The sequence below is a fragment of the Gnatocerus cornutus genome, unplaced genomic scaffold (assembly GCF_029298725.1).
Source record: "Gnatocerus cornutus isolate USDA-ARS CGAHR unplaced genomic scaffold, icGnaCorn1.1 ctg00000023.1, whole genome shotgun sequence".
Lineage (NCBI taxonomy): Eukaryota > Metazoa > Arthropoda > Insecta > Coleoptera > Tenebrionidae > Gnatocerus > Gnatocerus cornutus.
Window position 1 is genome coordinate 2,853,708 of NW_028275375.1, and position 17,326 is coordinate 2,871,033.

General features: G+C 37.8%; 5 protein-coding genes across 8 annotated transcripts; 3 read left to right on the plus strand and 2 right to left on the minus strand.

The window, feature by feature from the left end:
• Positions 1 to 3,110: 3,110 nt before the first annotated feature.
• LOC148166373 (uncharacterized) lies at positions 3,111 to 3,748 on the plus strand. Its single transcript, XM_088048525.1, has 2 exons — positions 3,111 to 3,383; positions 3,431 to 3,748. The coding sequence occupies exons 1-2, from the start codon at positions 3,111 to 3,113 to the stop codon at positions 3,746 to 3,748; spliced, it is 591 nt and encodes a 196-aa protein (XP_087904651.1).
• A 2,644-nt stretch (positions 3,749 to 6,392) lies between these two features.
• Positions 6,393 to 11,107, minus strand: LOC148166374 (condensin complex subunit 3-like). 2 transcript variants are annotated; one of them, XM_088049026.1, is made up of 18 exons: positions 10,818 to 11,107; positions 10,574 to 10,768; positions 10,263 to 10,526; positions 9,864 to 10,216; positions 9,349 to 9,652; positions 9,081 to 9,296; positions 8,628 to 9,029; positions 8,342 to 8,584; positions 8,177 to 8,294; positions 7,917 to 8,125; positions 7,710 to 7,868; positions 7,546 to 7,660; positions 7,132 to 7,247; positions 7,027 to 7,085; positions 6,927 to 6,991; positions 6,837 to 6,878; positions 6,563 to 6,791; positions 6,393 to 6,514 (listed from the first exon to the last, which is right to left on the minus strand). In XM_088049026.1, the coding sequence occupies exons 1-18, from the start codon at positions 10,914 to 10,916 to the stop codon at positions 6,445 to 6,447; spliced, it is 3,258 nt and encodes a 1,085-aa protein (XP_087905152.1). In that variant the 5' UTR covers positions 10,917 to 11,107; the 3' UTR covers positions 6,393 to 6,444. The 2 variants fall into 2 exon arrangements, with proteins under 2 accessions (XP_087905152.1, XP_087905153.1); XM_088049027.1 differs by having other exon boundaries at positions 6,927 to 6,973; positions 10,818 to 11,106.
• A 96-nt stretch (positions 11,108 to 11,203) lies between these two features.
• LOC148166375 (clathrin light chain-like) lies at positions 11,204 to 13,143 on the plus strand. 3 transcript variants are annotated; one of them, XM_088049049.1, is made up of 6 exons: positions 11,204 to 11,438; positions 11,550 to 11,633; positions 12,315 to 12,371; positions 12,529 to 12,739; positions 12,801 to 12,812; positions 12,882 to 13,143. In XM_088049049.1, the coding sequence occupies exons 1-6, from the start codon at positions 11,303 to 11,305 to the stop codon at positions 13,063 to 13,065; spliced, it is 684 nt and encodes a 227-aa protein (XP_087905175.1). In that variant the 5' UTR covers positions 11,204 to 11,302; the 3' UTR covers positions 13,066 to 13,143. The 3 variants fall into 3 exon arrangements, with proteins under 3 accessions (XP_087905175.1, XP_087905176.1, XP_087905177.1); XM_088049050.1 differs by lacking the exon at positions 12,801 to 12,812; XM_088049051.1 differs by lacking the exon at positions 12,315 to 12,371.
• Positions 13,090 to 14,207, minus strand: LOC148166376 (protein AMN1 homolog). Its single transcript, XM_088049045.1, has 5 exons — positions 14,077 to 14,207; positions 13,748 to 14,031; positions 13,486 to 13,700; positions 13,279 to 13,444; positions 13,090 to 13,229 (listed from the first exon to the last, which is right to left on the minus strand). The coding sequence occupies exons 1-5, from the start codon at positions 14,124 to 14,126 to the stop codon at positions 13,147 to 13,149; spliced, it is 798 nt and encodes a 265-aa protein (XP_087905171.1). The 5' UTR covers positions 14,127 to 14,207; the 3' UTR covers positions 13,090 to 13,146.
• A 396-nt stretch (positions 14,208 to 14,603) lies between these two features.
• Positions 14,604 to 17,200, plus strand: LOC148166377 (mitochondrial disaggregase-like). Its single transcript, XM_088049033.1, has 6 exons — positions 14,604 to 14,970; positions 15,020 to 15,437; positions 15,483 to 15,597; positions 15,650 to 15,828; positions 16,293 to 16,802; positions 16,849 to 17,200. The coding sequence occupies exons 1-6, from the start codon at positions 14,624 to 14,626 to the stop codon at positions 17,161 to 17,163; spliced, it is 1,884 nt and encodes a 627-aa protein (XP_087905159.1). The 5' UTR covers positions 14,604 to 14,623; the 3' UTR covers positions 17,164 to 17,200.
• Positions 17,201 to 17,326: the final 126 nt, after the last annotated feature.

Sequence of the window (17,326 nt, forward strand, 5' to 3'; positions counted from 1 at the left end):
TGACGGCTGCTCTCTGTAACATTCAGAACATTAAAAACTCCTAGACGAGCCCTGAAAAGGAATCTAGTGTAAATAAAATGACACTTGCTTGCTGGCCGGGGCGTTGAATCCTCGCACTCTTGAAGACGGTCCTGGAAGTCGAAGTCGTGTCCTCCACCTCGATGACGGCTGCTCTCTGTAACATTCAGAACATTAAAAACTCCTAGACGAGCCCTGAAAAGGAATCTAGTGTAAATAAAATGACACTTGCTTGCTGGCCGGGGCGTTGAATCCTCGCACTCTTGAAGACGGTCCTGGAAGTCGAAGTCGTGTCCTCCACCTCGATGACGGCTGCTCTCTGTAACATTCAGAACATTAAAAACTCCTAGACGAGCCCTGAAAAGGAATCTAGTGTAAATAAAATGACACTTGCTTGCTGGCCGGGGCGTTGAATCCTCGCACTCTTGAAGACGGTCCTGGAAGTTGAAGTCGTGTCCTCCACCTCGATGACGGCTGCTTTCTGTAACATTCAGAACATTAAAAACTCCTAGACGAGCCCTGAAAAGGAATCTAGTATAAATAAAATGACACTTGCTTGCTGGCCGGGGCGTTGAATCCTCGCACTCTTGAAGATGTCCTGAAAGTCGACATCCTGTTGAATTCTAAAATCTGAAACATATTACGTTATACATATTCGTGTTAGTCGTTAACAATTGTCCAGAATGTTAGTTCCCAACAGTTAGATCTGGTTAAAAGATTCCAATTACAAAATATTATTTGCGCACCTATTACATTTTGATTGTCTAAACTTATTTTATAACTTATTCTAAATCTTATTTTATAACTTACTTGCTAAACTTACGTGCTAAACTACTTGCTAACTTAACTAACTATACTAGGTACAGGCGAGCTCTGAAATTAAGAAATTAATTAAAACTAGGAAAAAAACACGGATGAAAGTGGAACTGAAATTTCCTTGAAGTTGTTGTCATCTTCACCAGAACACATCTAAAACAAACAGAAATTAATCAAATGAGCCAAAAAGTGAGTTCATCCAGTTCTAAATGAAGTTGAACGCTAGCACCCACGTCGTTCCTTGAAATCCTGTCATCCTCATCGAACTCTGCTACAATCTAAAACATTCAAAACATTAAAAACCTCTTTGCAAGTCCCTGAAACAAAAAGAAATTAGTTAAAATAAACAAGAAATTTGTTGAGGACGATGGAGTTGAGTGCTAGCACCCACGAAGATGTTCCTTGAAGTCCTCCACCTTGAAGTCTGCTACAATCTAAAACATAAAAAACATTAAAAACTTCTTAACAATTCCTGAAAGAAAGAGAAATGAATTAGAGCGTTGCGACGTTGAGTGCTAGCACCACTGAAGAAATCCAGGCCTGTTCCATCCATCCATTGTTGCATTTTCGCTCCATCCATCCAGTTCCCGAAAGTAATCTGAAATAAACAAATTGAAATCAAACTTCTCAAATAAGCCGCGCACTGAATAACATTTAAACACAGTTAACTTTAAACAAAAGCGAAATTGTTACAACTAATAAACTAACGCGAAATGTGTCTAAACCGCAACGTCCCTAAATAAACCATTACTAATACTCACCCTGCAACAGTTCAATTCCAAAGTCGCTTTATTCCTCACAAACACGTCTGTCTTCGACAAGAACCACTGCACAACTGCCCTTCCAACTAATTAAATACGTGCGATTACGTGATTAATAAAAACTCTTTCACGTCATTACCAAAAAATTAATTGATGCAGACAAAGGCTTCGACACTTGATCAAGTAATTAAATGGGATTACGTGATTATCTAACCGTTTTTCTTATTGTGCAAAAAATTGTTCGCTAACAAAGGCCCGACTGCACTCCCAAAATCATGAAATTTAAAAGGGAATAAACCGAATGTTTTGTAGAAATTACTGTAGCTATCCACTTTTAAACAAAAGCAATATTGTTTAAACTATTAAACGAAAAGTTCGGAGAAACTAATACGAAATGAAAATGTCTAAATTGAAACGGTTCTAAGTAAACTATCTGTTAGCAATACCCTGCAACTATTCAATTTCAAAAGCGCGAAATTAAAAAGAAATAAACCCGACATTTCCCGTAAATTACTGTTTCTATCCACTAGAGAAGTTAAGTTAAAGCTATATCAACTAAGCTGCGCATCGAATTACGCTTAAGCACGTCTTATTTTAAACAAGAAGTAGAATTTTAAAACTTATGAATGAAAAGTTTCGCGAAATATTTCTGCCCTGCGTGGTTCTTAAATAAACTCATTTAGCACCTACCTTTTTCAATTCAAATCCTAAAACGGCACAATTTCACTTCACATGCACAAACACATCCGACTCCTCCAAGTAGCACCGCTCAACTAATTAAACAAAGTGATAAGGTCATTACGAAACCTCGGAAAAAACTGCCCTTCGCGTTTATTCGTCGGTGAATTAAGACCGCCCCATTGTTGTCATTATTTTTGCGCGAAAATTCAAATAAATGTGCGAAATCCTAGTTCTCGAAGAAATTTCGACTAATGTGAGACGACGACTCGAAATTCGACTGTAACTTGCATAATAGCCAACTGTATTGTTGGTTGCCTGCTTTACGGGCAATTTTTGTGAACATAAATATTTGGTCGACTTTAAAACTAAAAGATTTTTATTATTCTGCATAATATCTTATTCTATTTATACTATGCATCATTTAGCAAACTCAATATTTTAGAAGTTTTTTTTTTGTCGTTTTTTTTTCTCAAAAAAATTTAAAGATTTGAACTTCAAAAATTTCGATCGATCCAAAGATTCTGACAAAAACATTAAAAAAATATATAAGAATCTTCTTCGTGGACACTAATAAATCCAACCCAAAATCCCAAATTCTGGCGCGCCATCGCATCCATAAAACTCACTGGAAAACATTCCCAAATTAATCATCTTTCATGTTCCCATCCAATTTGAACAACAATTTCCAACCACAAATCGATTCCCTCCCTATTATATTCTGATGTCAATCGTTCCAAACAAGCTCGAAAAGTCGTGATTTTATTATTCTATCGACCAAACACATTTTTTCTTTATTGCAAACTGCATTTTAAAACTTCTTTGTTCAGTCCAATCATGAAAGAACCACGAAGTAGCACCCGCGAACAAATCCTCAACAAAACAACAAAGTTTTCTTATTTCAAAAATTGGAGCGAGAGTACCATAGCGCAACTTTGTACAGTTTCGAAAATTCGTTCTTTCGAACCCGAAGAAATCATCCTCGGGGGGACAAACGACCAGACGAGTTACGTGTATTTCATTACTGAAGGAAGTTGTAGAGTAGTTGAGTGTGTGACTTTCTTCATGAAAACAAAAAAGAAACAGCGCGCGAAGAAGTGTTTTGTTGACGTATGATAAACATTTTCTTTTTCTCTTTTTTTTAATGTCAATTTTAGGTATGTGCTTTAAATGAACTGTCGTGTTTCAACATCGGCGAAAACTTGGAAAATCGGCAGATTGTAGCAGTCACTCGTACCAACTGTCTTATGATTCCGTTTTACTGGCTTTTGGAGAACAATGAAGCGAATATTTGGGTGCGAATGCGGCAGTTTCTCAATTGGAATGTTCCCAAAACTGAGAATATTGTGAGAATTCTGAGAAACGAGCAGAAATGGCGCGTGCGAAAACAGAAGCTGGTTGAGACAACATTGAAGAGAAACGTTGGAAATATTCAGTTCTACGAAGTTCCTTATAGTCTCAAAGTAGTGTATTGAATTGTGCGGTAGTAAAACGATCCATTACTCACTCATTTGAAATAGGTTATTACTTTTTTTTAATGTTTTAATTGCAATGAACACGATTGTGGATAAAATATTGTAATCCATTCGAGTATAATGGCTTTTATTCTCTTGGTCTGCGTGAATAAGATGTGCCATTATCCTCTTTATAATAAATATCAATTAGACTTAAATCAAACATAATAGTAGATTTTGTTATACGGCAGAAAATTGGTACTTTTTGTCGAGCAGAATTGCCACTTTTCGGCCAAATAACAAATACTACTTTTTCTCCAAACGTTAAATTCAGTTCCACGACCGACAATGAGTGAACGCAAATTGAACTAAAACTAGTTGTCCTTGATGACATTTATTGTGAAAAATATTGGTTTCAAAGAGTTTCAAAGTTAAGATCGTGCAAGTGCCATACAAAATGTAAGTCTCAAATAGTAGCCGTCACAAAAAGTACTTTTTCTGCCTAGGCAGCAAAAGTGTTTCCATGTCAACGAGCGCTTTTCATTACTTATAACAAAACTGCCTACTTTACTGTCGAAAAACGACTAAAAAATAGTGACTTTTTGTGACGTTTGGAGAAAAAATATGTTATGGAACATGTTAAAACTCAATAGATATTTTACATTGTTTCTTCTTTCGAATCCGGGTGGACTTCTTACGAATAGATTCATTGTCGGCGATTAAAAGAACTTACTCAGACGAGTTTTAGTGCTACAGCTATGAAATTTAGGGAAATTACTAGTTTTTCATCGTTTATTCATTCTGCCGAATTGCAACATTGTAGATCAAAAGAGACAAATTTTATAAATTTGTATTTTCAAGACGAAGCTGAAAAATGAAAAATCCTCCCTTAAACATGGTAATTTTGGTAATTTTAGTGCTACAGTTATGACATTTGGGGGATTTATTAGTTTTTAATCGTATATTAATTCTGCCAAATTGCAACATTGTAAATTGAAAGACACAAATTTTAGAAATTTTTTTATTTCCAAGGCCAAGCCGAAATATGAGAAATCCTCTTAAAATTCGTAATTTTGGTAATTTTAGTGCTACAACTCTGAAATTTGGGGGAATTGCTAGTTTTCGATCGTTTATAAACTCTGCGAAATTGCAAAATTTTAGATCAAACAACACAAATTTTAGAAATTTTTATTTTCAAGGCGAAGCCGAAATATGATGAACCCTTGCTTAAAATTCGTAATTTTGGTAATTTTACTGCTAGAACTCTGAAATTTGGGAAAATTGCTAGTTTTTGATCGTTTATTAACTCAGCGCAGTTGCAAAATTTTAGGTCAAACTGTCAAACACGGAATTTAGGAATTGTTATTTTCAAGGCGAAGCTGAAATATGAGAAATCCTCCCTTAAAATTAGTAATTTTGGTAATTTTAGTGCTACAGTTATGAAATTTGGGGAAATTATTAGTTTTTAATCGTATATTAATTCTGACAAATTGCAACATTGTAGATTGAAAGACACAAATTTTAGAAATTTTTATTTCCAAGGCGAAGCCGAAATATGAGAAATCCTCCCTTAAAATTCATAATTTTGGTAATTTTAGTGCTACAGCTGTGAAATTTGGGGAAATTATTAGCTTTTCATCGTTTATTCATTCTGCCAAATTGCAACATTGTCGATCAAGACAGAAATTTTTATTTTCAAGGCGAAGCTGAAATATGAGAAATCCTCCCTTAAAAATTGGTAATTTTATTGCTACAGCTATGAAATTTAGGGAAATTACTAGTTTTCGATCGTTTATTAACTGTGCCAAATTGCAACATTGTAGATCAAAAGACACAAATTTTAGAAATTTTTATTTTCAAGGCAAAGCTGAAATATGAGAAATCCTCCCTTATAATTCGTAACTTTGGTAATTTTAGTGCTACAACTATGAAATTTGAGAAAATCACTAGTTTTTAATTGATTATTAACTCTGACAAATTGCAACATTGTAGATCGAAAGACACAAATTTTAGAAATTTTTATTTTAAAGGGAAAGTTGAAAATTGAGAAATCCTTCCTTAAAATTCGTAATTTTGGTAATTTTAGTGCTACAGCTGTGAAATTTGGGGAAATTATTAGCTTTTGGTCATTTATTCATTCTGTCAAATTGCAACATTGTAGATCAAAAGACACATATTTTAGAAATATTTATTTCCAAGACGAAGCTGCAATATGGGTAATCGTCCCTTAAAATTCGTAATTTTGCTATTTTTAGTGCTACAGCTATGAAATTTTGGGAAATTGCTAGTTTTCGAATGTTTGGGTGCGAATGCGACAGTTTCTGAATTGGAATGTCCCCAAAACTGAGAATATTGTGAGAATTCTGAGAAACGTGCGGAAACAGAAGTTGGTTGAGACAACATTGAAGAGAAACGTCGGAAATATTCAGTTCTACGACGTCCCTTATAGTCTCAAAGTGGTGTATTGAATACAGTGCGGTAGTAAAATGATCCATTACTCACTCATTTGAGACAGATTATTACGTTTTTTTAATGTTTTAATTGCATTGAACACGGTTGTGGATAAAATGTTGTATTACATTCGAGAATGATGATGGCTTTTATTCTTTTGGTCTGCGTGAGTAAGATGTGCCATTATCCTCTTTATAATAAATATCTATTAGACTTAAATCAAACATAAAATATATTATAGAACACGTTAAAACTCAATAGTCATTTTACAATGTTTCTATAATTCTCTTCTTTCGAATTCTGGTGGAGCTCCTACGAATAGATCCATTGTCGACGCTAAAACCAAACAATTAAATCGATCCTAGACACGACTAAAAAACTTACTCAGATGAGTCGGAAGTCTCGGACACAACAACGTGGTTTTGCCTCGAGGATCTGCGTTTTACGGAAGAACTACTAGTTATAATATTGTTTAAATCAAAATTTAGTGGTAATACTCGTTCATCGATTCTGCAATCTTCCAAAACAATGATATTATTACTTTCATGTCGGTTTTTCCTCCGTTTAATTTGTGTCGGCTTCTTCATTTTATCATTTTTCTCTTTTCCTTCAACTATTAATTGAGTTAATGATTTTCTGCAACACTTCTAATACTCACGTGATGTTCGGTGGCGCGCTTCTTCTTTATCTTTGGTTTGTCCTATTAGAATAATGTTAATTCCTCAATTTTTACATGTTGTGTACTTACTTGATGACCGTCTTGGACGTTTCTCTTCCGGCGCTTCGTTTTCAGTACTGAAATTCGGAGGAAAACTGAATTAACGGTTAGAATCGTTCAGAGAACTTACTTTGATTTGCTTCTTTTTGAACTGGACGTCGAGTCGATAGAGATGTTCTCTACTTCCGACTAGAAAATTTAGGAGTAGAGACGTTTTTAAATGGCGAAAACTTACCTCCAAACTGCTTTCGGTAATCGAAGGTAACGGTGTCTCATTAATGCGATGCCTTTGCAAAAGAACCACGCATTCTTTTGTGGGTTTTTTAGGCGTGATTGTCTTGTCCTGGATTGCTAAATTAAAGTAATTTGAATCAATCTAGATTTCAAAACTGAGAGAATCAAAGGAGAGGCTAAAGGAACTAAGAGGGCAAAAAGACTTAAAGGACTAAAACTAAAAAGTACAGAAATCAAAGAAACTAAATGAGAACTACCGGAGTTAAAAGAGCCGAAGAAAAACGAAGGAAACGAGCCAAAGGAAGCACATAGAGACAAAAAAATAAATAAAGAAAAAAGAAGTGAGTTAATAGAGCTAGAAGATGGAGCAAATGGAATCAAAAGAATTAAACAAGAAAAGCACAATTAAACTTACTAGAATTATGTCCTTCATTAGTCTGATTAGTTTCATTGATCGATTTCGCCTGACGGGCGTTCAACATTCGAAGTAATTTTTCTAATAAACGCTTCGACATGTTATCAGAAATGTTCTACGATAGAAAATAACAGTTAACAGACTTTACTCTTCAGAATTCTCACCTCTAAGCACATTTCTCCATGCTCTATTAATTCCGAAATATTATTCGTGCCTTTCAAATCCAACCGAGACAACAATTTGACTAGTATCGGTACGATTCGATCACCGGGATGCTCCGAAATTTTCCTATAAATATCAAGGCACAGGTTTCCACGTTCGTCCTAAAAAATTGGTAAAAGTATTGTGGGTAATTCCGTGGCCACACCAACCTGATCTAAATTAATGTTCATCACTGCTGAAATGAACGCCACTACTTGATTAACGTCTATAGAGACCAGGGGGCTTGTCTTTGGGGCCCGAACAATATTAGTGAACGTGGGGATGATAGCATCCTTAATAACGCGTCCGGAGCTTTTGTACTTTATGTATTGTTGAATGTGCATGCCCAAGTACGCATGCAGTCGCCGATCGTTTTTTTCTATAATCAAGAAATGAGTTTTTTGCCTGGAAATAACGGAAAACCACGCACCTACTGCTGGATTAAACCATTTCAACCAGATTTTAGAGAGCGTGGACGGCATCAATGCGAAGCCATGTGTGACCATCGCCGTGAGTGATGCTAGGGCTTTTAGTCTAACTTCAGAGCGCTGCAAGAATAATTTTATTACACACTTCAGGAGGAAGAAAGTAGTACCTCGTCATCCAACATGTCTAAAAATATCTCCATTATTGACGATGGTGTCAATTTTTCGACTCCGGCTCTAACATCCTCTTCGCTGCTCTTGGAATAAAGTTTTCGTTTCGTGGTGTCGTCCTTGGAGTCTTCATCGTCGCTGATAATCCGGAAGCCGTGCATTGATATCAAGTCCATGGTACTTCGGACCGACAGAGTCAGCACAGGTTCGTGGTTGATAGGAACAACCCGATAACTGACAAGCTAAATTTCAATTAATTTATCGTTGCTAATTTCCTCGACTTACCGGAATGCAAATAAGCTTCGCGTACTCCTCTGCTGTCTCTCTATCAATTATACAAAGTAAACTTAGGCATTTCAGCAACTTGCTGTGTACCTCAGGGTTCACATTGTCAATGAGAGGTAACAAAAAGTGACTTTTGCAGACGGCTAGTGCTGGAGTTAGTGTCATTACAGCACTCAACTCAAGAACATTGGCCAAAATATCCAAACACCGACACAAAGTTTCGTTATCGGATTTTACAACTCGCACTTTTTCATCATCGGAATGACTCTGCAGGGTTTTGTACTGTTCCTCCAAATTCGTTATTTCCTCTATTGCTTCTTGGGCTTTTTTAAACTCCTTTGCAGCAATGGCTTCACTTTGAGACTCTTTCAGAATGTTTAGTTTCACTCGGATTTGAGCCAACTAACAATCGAAGTTATTAAAACAAGTTAGAATAATTTAGATCGATTTTACTTTAAAATCCAGCTGCCTGCGCTGGTCCTCCGTCAAAGGCTTCGCCGCTAGGGGCTCCCGGATGTCGGAAATGACCTGACACATATCATCTGTGAATGACTCGACGCCACCACTGCATTCGTATGAAATTTCTGTGATTTTCTTTGATAGATTTGGGGAGAAACGGTGATTTGCCAGGAGCGACTTGGTGAGAGAATACATGTTGCGTCGACCAACCTGAAGAAAATGGATCAAATTGGGGAAAATTTGACGGAGAAGTTAACGTTACTTCGTCGGAGAAGTCGTAGTTTTCGGCGATCTCCAAAATATTGAAAAGGTCGAACTCGTATTCTGATAATTTCCATTCGTCCATTTCTTCGGACCATTTTGTTTTGACGAGTTTATCAATGTAATCGCAAAATGGAGTCAAATCTGGTAAAATCCTCTCGAGATTTTCTTCATTGTCCTTTTTTCTTAATATGGAGATAAGAATATTCCAGAAGAGAGTCACGCTGTTGTTTAGTTTCTCCAAATCAATCAGCTTTTCGTGGTTGAGCGGTAAGACCTTAATTAAGTCATCAATGAAGTGAGTACTGAAATGCAATCTCAATATAAATAAAAACGGAAATATTCTTTTCCTAATTTGTATTATAAATATTCCTGAGTTGCTATGAAAACAAAGCTGTTATAGCATTCCGTATCATAATAGCCTTTTTCCGGCGATCGTTTGTTTTTAGGTACTATTAATGCATGATTTGTCGGCTGAAATCATATGAAACTCGGTTTTTAATATACCACAATTACCTATAAAACTCTTCGATAATTTGTCTACTCAAAAACGACATGTTATAGAAATCCTCTTCAAGCGAAACGAACCGCAACGCATCTATAAACTTCAAATAATTCCCTTCATATGCAGTCAGCCACTTTGGAAGTAAATATTTAATAAAGACACTCTTCACTTTCTCACTGGTTTCAAAGAATCCACACTGCAAAATCGCCAATTTGTCGGGGATCCGGAAATACTGCGGTCCAATATCAGCACATTTTTTGTACGCCACTTCCCTCACCGCCTGATCTGTATCTAGAATTCGCCCCTTAATGATAGGTAAAGTGATTACATTGGGGGCTATCCTTTCCACAATTGCTTTCCTGACCTTAAAGTAATAATGATTTTGGATTCTAGATAAAACGTGCACAAACCTGGGCGCTCGTACTCAAACACGCTTGAATATAAGCTTGTATTACTGGGCAATCAAAGTTTGAAGGGTCTTGTAACCGCACCAAGGCGCTGATTGCTGTTAATTTAATTGGAGTTTTCGTTTCCAGCAATCTTTCCAGTAAAACTTGTTGAATATGATCGATTAACCTAATTTCAAGTTGGACTTCCTCCCCAATGTCCTGCAGGACTTTTTCCAGGAAATAACAACAGTGGTATCTGATGTCATAGGAGTCCAAAGTACTCCACTGCAAAGACAGTTTTAGGAAAGTTGAAACAATGCGTTCTTACGTACCTCCAGGATCCGCTCCATCACTATTGTGAGAAATTCGTGATTATCAACTTCATTATTTTGTTTTTTTGTTAGCTCGGCACAAAAGAACGAGACGAAGTTCAGGCAGCGTTTCGTGTATAAATCATTCTCGGTCGAGGTAAGCACGAAATGTGCCAAATATTTGAAGAAAACTCGCAGAAACTGCTTCTTTTTGGCCTGTAATTCAACTGGCATAAAACCAAAACTCAAGGCAGGGCGCGCTTACCTTTTCGTAGATCGCAGTCAATATTATAACATATTTTTGGTTACACGCACTTGTTTTTTGTACTTTGTTAAAAATGTTCTTAAACTTTTGGTCCAACATTGTTAATTTGTTTATAGTTTAAAATAAAACCCAAAACCAAAACACACATTTAAAATAACGAAATTGTTTGTTTGACGCTATCCCCACTCCATGGACAAACGTCACTTGTCATTTCGCTGCCAACAAGTAACACAAAAAACACTAGTTTATCAAACACTAATTTCACTTTTAAACAAAGCCCGTTCGATTATCAAATCACTAAATTCCGTTTCTAGATAATTATTTGTGATGATAAATCAACAGCGGCAATTTAAGTCGGTTTTCGCGTCGATTTTCCTAGGAACTTTTCGCTCCGCGTCACACCTGCTTGTCACTCCGTGACTTGTCGACTGTGTCATCCAGCCCTGTCAAAATCCGCTGTTCGCTCCAGTTAAACTAATTCGAAAATGTCCAATTTCGACGCGTTCGACCAAAACGAAGTGGATCCTGCTGCCGAATTCCTGGCCCGGGAGCAGGACGATTTGGCAGGACTTGAAGATGAAGTGAAACCTGCGGCGATTTCCGTTCCTGTTGTAAACGGTGGTAAGTAGAGCTTCAGGGGCGTATCATGCATTTTCAAAGTACGTATGCCCGATTTTGCATGTACTGTTATCAGTTTTTGGTGTATTTTTAAGTTTATCGCTTTACCTGTAGATGATCCAACCAATTCTGCGAGCAGTTTCGAAATGGTCGAGGGCTTTGACGACGGGACGGCGGTAAAAAGGGAAGATATGGACGGTATGTGAGATTTTTTTGCCTTATCGTTGAGGAATCGTTTTGTTCAGTAGCTGAAAACTGTGATTTCTTTCATATTGTTGTATTTACTTCACTATTTTCAACGTTTTCACCTGCACTAACAATGTTCAAAGACACTGCATGTAATTATTAATTGCACTTGCTTTGTTCACACTTTTTCTCGACATAAAATTTTCTGTTGAAATTGGTCCTGCTTAATCCATTACCGCCCGGGGTCCTATATATGTATAGGACAGGCAGTTTACAATTTTTTTAAGTACTTTAGAGTTGATTTTTCTGTATGTTTTATTTTTTACCATAAACTACTGTCTTTTGACTTTCCATTAATATTTTTTTTCAAGCAATTGGTTGTTTCAGTTTTTAGCAAAAAAAATTTGAAAAACCTCGGTTTTCAGGGCATTTATCACTTCACCTTATTTAATTTGTTCGCTATAAAATGATAAACTGAATATATAATTCGACTTATGGATTATTACAAGTAAGGTTTCTATATGAATCCGCCCAGTGTCCTAAAACTAGAAAAAATAGAAGGCAAACATTTTTTTTTCAAAATTTTGCTTATGAAAAAAAAAACATTTTTTCTGGTAGCGGGCGTTAATGGGTTAAGTAAGTTTATGGCAGACTTTATTAATGCATGTTCTGTACTTTCTTCTCTTCCTTCAGATGCCTTGTTTAAAGCCGAAAATGATATTTTCAGAGGAGATGACGCATTCTACAGTTGTAAGTTTCCCACTGCTGTGTTTTCAGGGCTCAGATACAATTCTGGCGCTTCTCTTGCTGTTTCCACTAACCAAATCGCCCCTGGAATTGTATTTGGGCCCCCTCAATCAATTGTCTGTGGTGTGCGCAATATTACGTTGAATCTCCCATGTCTTAGCCTCCCCTTCGCCGCCCCCTCAAGCCCGCGAGATGAGAGAAGAACCCGAAAAAATCAAGAAGTGGCGAGAGGAACAAATCAAACGCTTGGAGGAGAAAGACGCTGAAGAAGAAAAGAAGAAGCTGGAACTCCGCGAAGTCGCGCGCAAAGAACTGGAGGATTGGTACAAGAACCACGAAGAAGCCATTGCAAAAACCAAGGCCGCCAACAGGTAATTATCTGCACGTTTCTTCGTCATTCTAATTAACGTACTTTTTGTTGTGCATACATAGAGATGCAGCCAAGTAAGTAGTTAGTTAGTTGAGTGTTTAGCAACTCGCAATTTTCTTGTTCTAATGTCCGTTTTCCTTTAGAAATGCCGAAAAGCAGTTTGTGGCGGAGGACGATGAGATTGAGCCTGGAACTGAATGGGAGAGAATCGCGAAGTTGTGCGATTTCAACCCCAAAGCCAAGCAAGGGAGTAAGGATGTCTCGCGTATGCGCTCTATCGTACTGCAGTTAAAACAGTCGCCGATTCCAATCAATAACAAAGCTTAGAATACTGTAAGAGATTAACATAAGTTAGATTTCATTTTATATTTATGTAGTTATCACAAATATACGAGTATAATTGTACTCTTAGTCCTTCCAGTTGATTGTCCAGTTCAGCTGCTTCAGTTTTTTGCAACGATTTGTAATATCATAGAAGATTGAAGTTTCCTCTGCAACAGTTGTTTTTTCGTTTAAGGTCACACTTAAAGGTGCAGCAACCTGATAAATCACAGTTGTAGAACGTCAAGACTTCGATTATTGGGGAATTCCCGACGATAATTCTTATCACGTCCTCGTCAACTTTCGCACATTTATCCAGACGGAGTTCTTTTATGTTTCGCCAATTTCTGTCGCTCACGGCGTCCATTATTCCATCCCCTGTAATCTACAAGAAGGGTGAGAATATAGCGCCGATTGACACCTTACTTTGGTGTTTCTAATCGACAAAGACTTCACGTTTTTGTTGTGGAGAGCCAAAGAGCTGAGACCTCTGTCAGAGACGCTGCAGTGGTCACAATTCAGTTCGCACAGCTGGGGGCAGTTGACTGACAAAATTTCCATGACTTCGTCGTCAAATTGAGGGCAATTTGAAACGTCCAGCGCCAGTAACCTTTCCGTGTGTTTCAAAAGGAGTTTTAAACCTACAACTTCGTGATAATTTGTCGTATTTTCCCAACAAAAATTGTACCTCCACTGGTGAAATTATGAGCTTCAGAGTGTTTCAAATTGATCTCCCTCAACATAAAACAAGAAGTTAGATGATTAAGAGTGGTGTCACTCACTGGCACACTTGAGAGGTCAATGTATTTCAAATCTAAATGAACCAAAGCCTCCAAAATTCCATCAAACTGCACGTCTGAATGTTTGTTAGATTTGGTGAGTTTTCGCAAAATCCGGTCTTTTACTCGAGGGGTCAAATAGTGGAGAGATTCTCGGTAGAACCACAGATTTTTACCCACATAGTCAATGGATCTGAAAAAACGTCTCAATTTTGGAAATCTTAAAAATTATATTTACATTGTAAGTAGGGACGGAACGGGTCTTTTTGAACCTGTGGCGTGCGTCATTCTGTTTTGATTTCAATGTTGTTTTGACACCTGTCACGGATTCAAGGTCGGGTACGTCACTTGTCAAATTTAATACCGCGCGCCACCGCTTTTGGCGTAAAGATTTCTGTTCTGAAAAGATATCCCGGCGCATTCACCATTTTTTACAACAATTTTCAGGAATACAGATAATTTTTCAGCAACTGTGGTTAAAATGAGTTTTCTATTTTGTGTTTTGAGAAGATCTTGTTTATGTATTCTTCGATTTTCAAATAAAAAACGATGATACTGGTTATCTGTTTCAAGGTTTACAAACACATCCGTCTTGGCAAAATCTATCCTTTGCGTTTATTCGTCGGTGCATTAAAACCGCCACATTGTTATCATTATTTTCGAGCAAAAATTCAAACAAAGCTGAAATTCGACTGTAACTCGTATTATTGGCAACTGTATTGTTGGTTGCCTATGTCACAGGGAGATGATAAATTGTTTGACGTTTTCATAGATGTCGCCATGTTATGTCATGTTTCATCTGTCATCCAAGGTACACCGGAGCTCCGGTCTTTAAAATTTCAGTCTCCGATGAAATGTTCAAGCTGAGAAACATTCAATATTTGTGCCGGAGCGTCGCCAGACTTCGCAACCGGCCCCAGATAAACAGACATCCTCTGAGGCTGACCTGGAGCCTCCACCAGGAGTCTGAAGAATGGCACGAAAGAAACGAGAAATACTGGAGGTACGTCTACACGTTTGCTTTTCTGGGGGCGACAAGAGCTGCAGTGGCATTCTGTAATGTTCACCAGACGTCGAAAGAGAAACGTCTGTTTCGGGCGGCGCAGTTTGGAGTCTTGGACGAATTGTTTATGTAAGTGGTGGTACTGTCTCGTTTTTTTACTAAGCTTTGTTCCTTGAAGGCTCATTGAAGACAAGGCGGATGTTAACTCGCGGCACAAATTAGGATGGACGCCTTTGATGGTGGCTGCTGTTAACAACCAATTTGAGGCAGTGAAACTGTTACTAGAAGCAGGAGCTGATCCTAACTTGGCTGAGGATTTTGTCAGCGCGAAATGGGCGGCCAAAGACACTGGTTTGCATCCAATTGAAGTTTTGATGATGAGAGAAGAAGAATTCTCAAACAGTTTGAATAATAAGGCGTCGTTTAGAGGGTTCACCGCGCTGCATTATGCAGTTCTCATCAACAACTTCAAGATTGTGAAGTTGCTACTTGAGAAAGGCGCAAATCCGTTGGTGGAAAACGAAGCTGGGCACATTCCATTGATGTATGCCAAAGAAGGAGAGCTGAAAACGTACTTAGAGGAACAGACGACGAAAGTAAGGGCGCGCTTAATCCAATCCCATTCTTTTAACGTGTTTTAGTTCAAAGACATTCAGAAAGAGAAGGAACTGGAGGAACGTCGCAGGTTCCCTCTGGAAGAACGCCTAAAGGAGCATTTAGTCGGACAAGAAGGAGCGATTACCATTGTGGCGGCAAGTAATCTCTCCCAGTTAATTTGGGCCCAATAGTCACCAAATTTCTCCCACAGCTATCAGACGAAAAGAGAACGGTTGGGGCGACGATGACCATCCTTTAGTGTTTTTATTTCTGGGCTCTTCAGGCATTGGTAAAACTGAGCTGGCCAAACAAATGGCTTCTTATATCCATAAAGACAAACCTCAGGCGTTCATCCGACTGGATATGTCTGAATACCAAGAGAAGCATGAAGTAAGAATGTCAATGTCTGTAGAACTATAGTACAGTAGACTCCCGATAATTTGAAATTCAGGAAACCTGACAAAGAGTTCAAATTATCGAGAGCTTAAAATATAGTGTGATTCCAATACTTGAGAGAAAGAGAAGAAACAATTTTTTTATTAAAAGAATAAAAAAAAGGTAAAATCTTATTTTAAAGCTGCAATGGAGTTTTTAAGAAAGGCTTGTTCCAAAAGTTTTCTGTTTTTCTTGTCCATTCAAGCGAGGAAATTCAAAACGAGAGTTCGGGAGGGACCAAAATACATTGAAATTTTTCAATTTATCGAGAAAATTGGAGGGGACCGAGGAAAAACTTCAAATTATCGAGAGTCTACTGTATATTCATCGAGACGAGCCCGCGCGTCAAAACATCCAATAGGAATAGAGTAAAATGTTGACTTGGCTGCGCTGATACTATAGATAATTAATTTTCACAGGTGGCGAAGCTGATTGGGGCCCCGCCAGGCTACATAGGCCACGACGAAGGAGGCCAGTTGACGTCGCGTTTAAGACAGTGTCCAAATGCCGTCGTTTTGTTCGACGAAGTCGATAAAGCGCACCCCGACGTTTTGACTGTTCTTCTTCAGTTGTTTGACGAAGGGCGTCTGACTGATGGTCATGGTAAAACGATAGAATGCAAAGACGCAATTTTCGTCATGACTTCGAATCTGGCGAGCGATGAAATTGCCCAACACGGCTTGGGTTTGAGGCAAGAAGTCGAGAATTTGAGATTCAACAGATTAGATAATAAAACCGATGAGGAAATCTCCGACAATATCACTGTTTCGCGAAAATTCAAAGACAACGTCGTCAAACCGATTTTAAAGAAACACTTTAAAAGGGACGAATTTTTGGGGAGGATCAACGAAATTGTTTATTTCTTACCATTTTCGCGGAAGGAGCTTCTTCAGTTGGTTGATCGAGAAATGGCGATTTGGGCGAAAAGAGTACGTTCAATTTCATAAATTTTAGTACTAAATTTACGTTTTTCAGGCTAAAGATAAGCATAAGATCGATTTGAACTGGGACAGAAGCGTAGAATCTGCTTTGGCTGACGGTTATGATGTTCATTACGGCGCTAGATCTATAAAATACGAAGTCGAGAGACAAGTGGTTAATCAATTGGCAGCCGCACATGAAAGTGGTTATATTGGAAAAGACAGCACGGTAGAAATCACTGCCGTGTGGCCGGAAAATGCCACAAGTGCTGAGATTAAACTAAAAGTAAAGAGCAAAGGGGCCAAAAAATTCGTAGAAGTTGAAAAGAGGAAATTGCCTGTGAAGAAACTCAGTGCTATATTTGGATAATTGATTTAATAAAATGAATAAAGTCGTAAAAGTTTTACTCAATTTGTCCTGATTTGGCGCTCAATGTTTGAAATCTGCTCTCCCATTGGTTGCACAATCAGTTTCAAATTCAAATTATCATTGCTGTCGAGCAGACGTAATTTCAATTACCAGAATCGTTTAA

Bases quoted from the DNA above. Each gene is read 5' to 3' on its own strand.
- LOC148166374 (XM_088049026.1), bottom strand. From the start codon at position 10,916: ATGTTGGACCAAAAGTTTAAGAACATTTTTAACAAAGTACAAAAAACA. The intron at 7,086-7,131 runs GTAAGTTTTCGC...TAAATTTTCTAG, and splicing joins TTACCGAAAGCAGTTTGGAG to TCGGAAGTAGAGAACATCTC. The intron at 6,792-6,836 runs GTGAGTATTAGA...CTCAATTAATAG, and splicing joins AGCGCGCCACCGAACATCAC to TTGAAGGAAAAGAGAAAAAT.
- LOC148166375 (XM_088049049.1), top strand. From the start codon at position 11,303: ATGTCCAATTTCGACGCGTTCGACCAAAACGAAGTGGATCCTGCTGCC. The intron at 11,439-11,549 runs GTAAGTAGAGCT...CTTTACCTGTAG, and splicing joins CGTTCCTGTTGTAAACGGTG to ATGATCCAACCAATTCTGCG. The intron at 12,372-12,528 runs GTAAGTTTCCCA...CCCATGTCTTAG, and splicing joins AGATGACGCATTCTACAGTT to CCTCCCCTTCGCCGCCCCCT.
- LOC148166373 (XM_088048525.1), top strand. From the start codon at position 3,111: ATGAAAGAACCACGAAGTAGCACCCGCGAACAAATCCTCAACAAAACA. The intron at 3,384-3,430 runs GTATGATAAACA...TGTCAATTTTAG, and splicing joins CGAAGAAGTGTTTTGTTGAC to GTATGTGCTTTAAATGAACT.
- LOC148166377 (XM_088049033.1), top strand. From the start codon at position 14,624: ATGTCATGTTTCATCTGTCATCCAAGGTACACCGGAGCTCCGGTCTTT. The intron at 15,598-15,649 runs GTAATCTCTCCC...TTTCTCCCACAG, and splicing joins GATTACCATTGTGGCGGCAA to CTATCAGACGAAAAGAGAAC. The intron at 16,803-16,848 runs GTACGTTCAATT...TACGTTTTTCAG, and splicing joins TGGCGATTTGGGCGAAAAGA to GCTAAAGATAAGCATAAGAT.
- LOC148166376 (XM_088049045.1), bottom strand. From the start codon at position 14,126: ATGACGCACGCCACAGGTTCAAAAAGACCCGTTCCGTCCCTACTTACA. The intron at 14,032-14,076 runs GTAAATATAATT...ACGTTTTTTCAG, and splicing joins GTTCCGTCCCTACTTACAAT to ATCCATTGACTATGTGGGTA. The intron at 13,230-13,278 runs GTTGCTGCACCT...CAACTGTTGCAG, and splicing joins CTACAACTGTGATTTATCAG to AGGAAACTTCAATCTTCTAT.